Here is a 1,016-nt window from a genome sequence, read left to right on the forward strand (position 1 = left end):
TTTCTTACTTATTACTTATTACTTCTTACTTATTACTTCTTACTTATTACTTCTTACATCCTTTTACTACTTACTACTTACACCTACCCATCTATTCATAACGGTTCCATGGTGTAGGGGCAGCATATAAGATTTTGGTTCTTAGGACCCCAGTTCGAATCTGGGTGGGACCACTTTTTATGTATATAACTATACCTTTATACCATTATATTAAACTTATGAACTTTATCTATGTTTATATTCTAACTATTATCTCTTTCTATATATATTTCTATCTTATATTATGTTATATATTCTACTATATTCTACTTTTATCACCACTTATGTATGTATGTATATATATATATCACTATCTATATATTATATATATATATTATGTATCTATATATTATATATATTATGTATCTATATATTATTTATATATATTATATATATATTATCTATCTATATATTCTTCTTTATCACTCTCTGTCTATATGTTTATTCCTTTTATATATGTTTATTCCTTTTATATATGTTTATTCCCTTTAAAAAATACCTAGAAGGCGACTATGGGGATCGGACCCATGACCTTCTCTTTACGAGAGAGACGCTCTGCCACTGAGCTAAGCCGCCTTATATTATTATTACCTATTTCTATCTTTACACTTAGCTTATATATATTTATTATCTTCCCTATTTATTATGTTATTATTTATCATCTTTTTACCTTTATATCTTTTTATTACTTTATTATACATCTACTATACACTTCTTACTATTACTATTTCCTACTTATTACTATTTACTTATTACTTCTTACATTACTTCCATTTCTTACTTATTACTTATTACTTCTTACTTATTACTTCTTACTTATTACTTCTTACATCCTTTTACTACTTACTACTTACACCTACCCATCTATTCATAACGGTTCCATGGTGTATGGGCAGCATATAAGATTTTGGTTCTTAGGACCCCAGTTCGAATCTGGGTGGGACCACTTTTTATGTATATAACTATACCTTTATACC

At 26.9% G+C, this 1,016-nt stretch overlaps 1 protein-coding gene across 1 annotated transcript, besides 3 other annotated features; it reads left to right on the forward strand.

Moving 5' to 3' along the window:
* Nucleotides 1-3: 3 nt before the first annotated feature.
* Nucleotides 4-81: a microsatellite.
* A 241-nt stretch (nucleotides 82-322) lies between these two features.
* Nucleotides 323-452: a microsatellite.
* A 99-nt stretch (nucleotides 453-551) lies between these two features.
* On the forward strand, nucleotides 552-1,001 carry EDI_078360 (uncharacterized protein; the record flags this gene model as incomplete). The annotated part of the gene is made up of 1 exon (XM_001739904.1): nucleotides 552-1,001. One exon carries the CDS (start codon nucleotides 552-554, stop codon nucleotides 999-1,001), a length of 450 nt encoding a protein of 149 aa, XP_001739956.1.
* Nucleotides 772-893: a microsatellite.
* Nucleotides 1,002-1,016: the final 15 nt, after the last annotated feature.

The sequence above is a fragment of the Entamoeba dispar genome, genomic scaffold (genome assembly GCF_000209125.1).
Source record: "Entamoeba dispar SAW760 scf_1105229462531 genomic scaffold, whole genome shotgun sequence".
Taxonomy (NCBI): Eukaryota; Evosea; order Mastigamoebida; family Endamoebidae; genus Entamoeba; species Entamoeba dispar.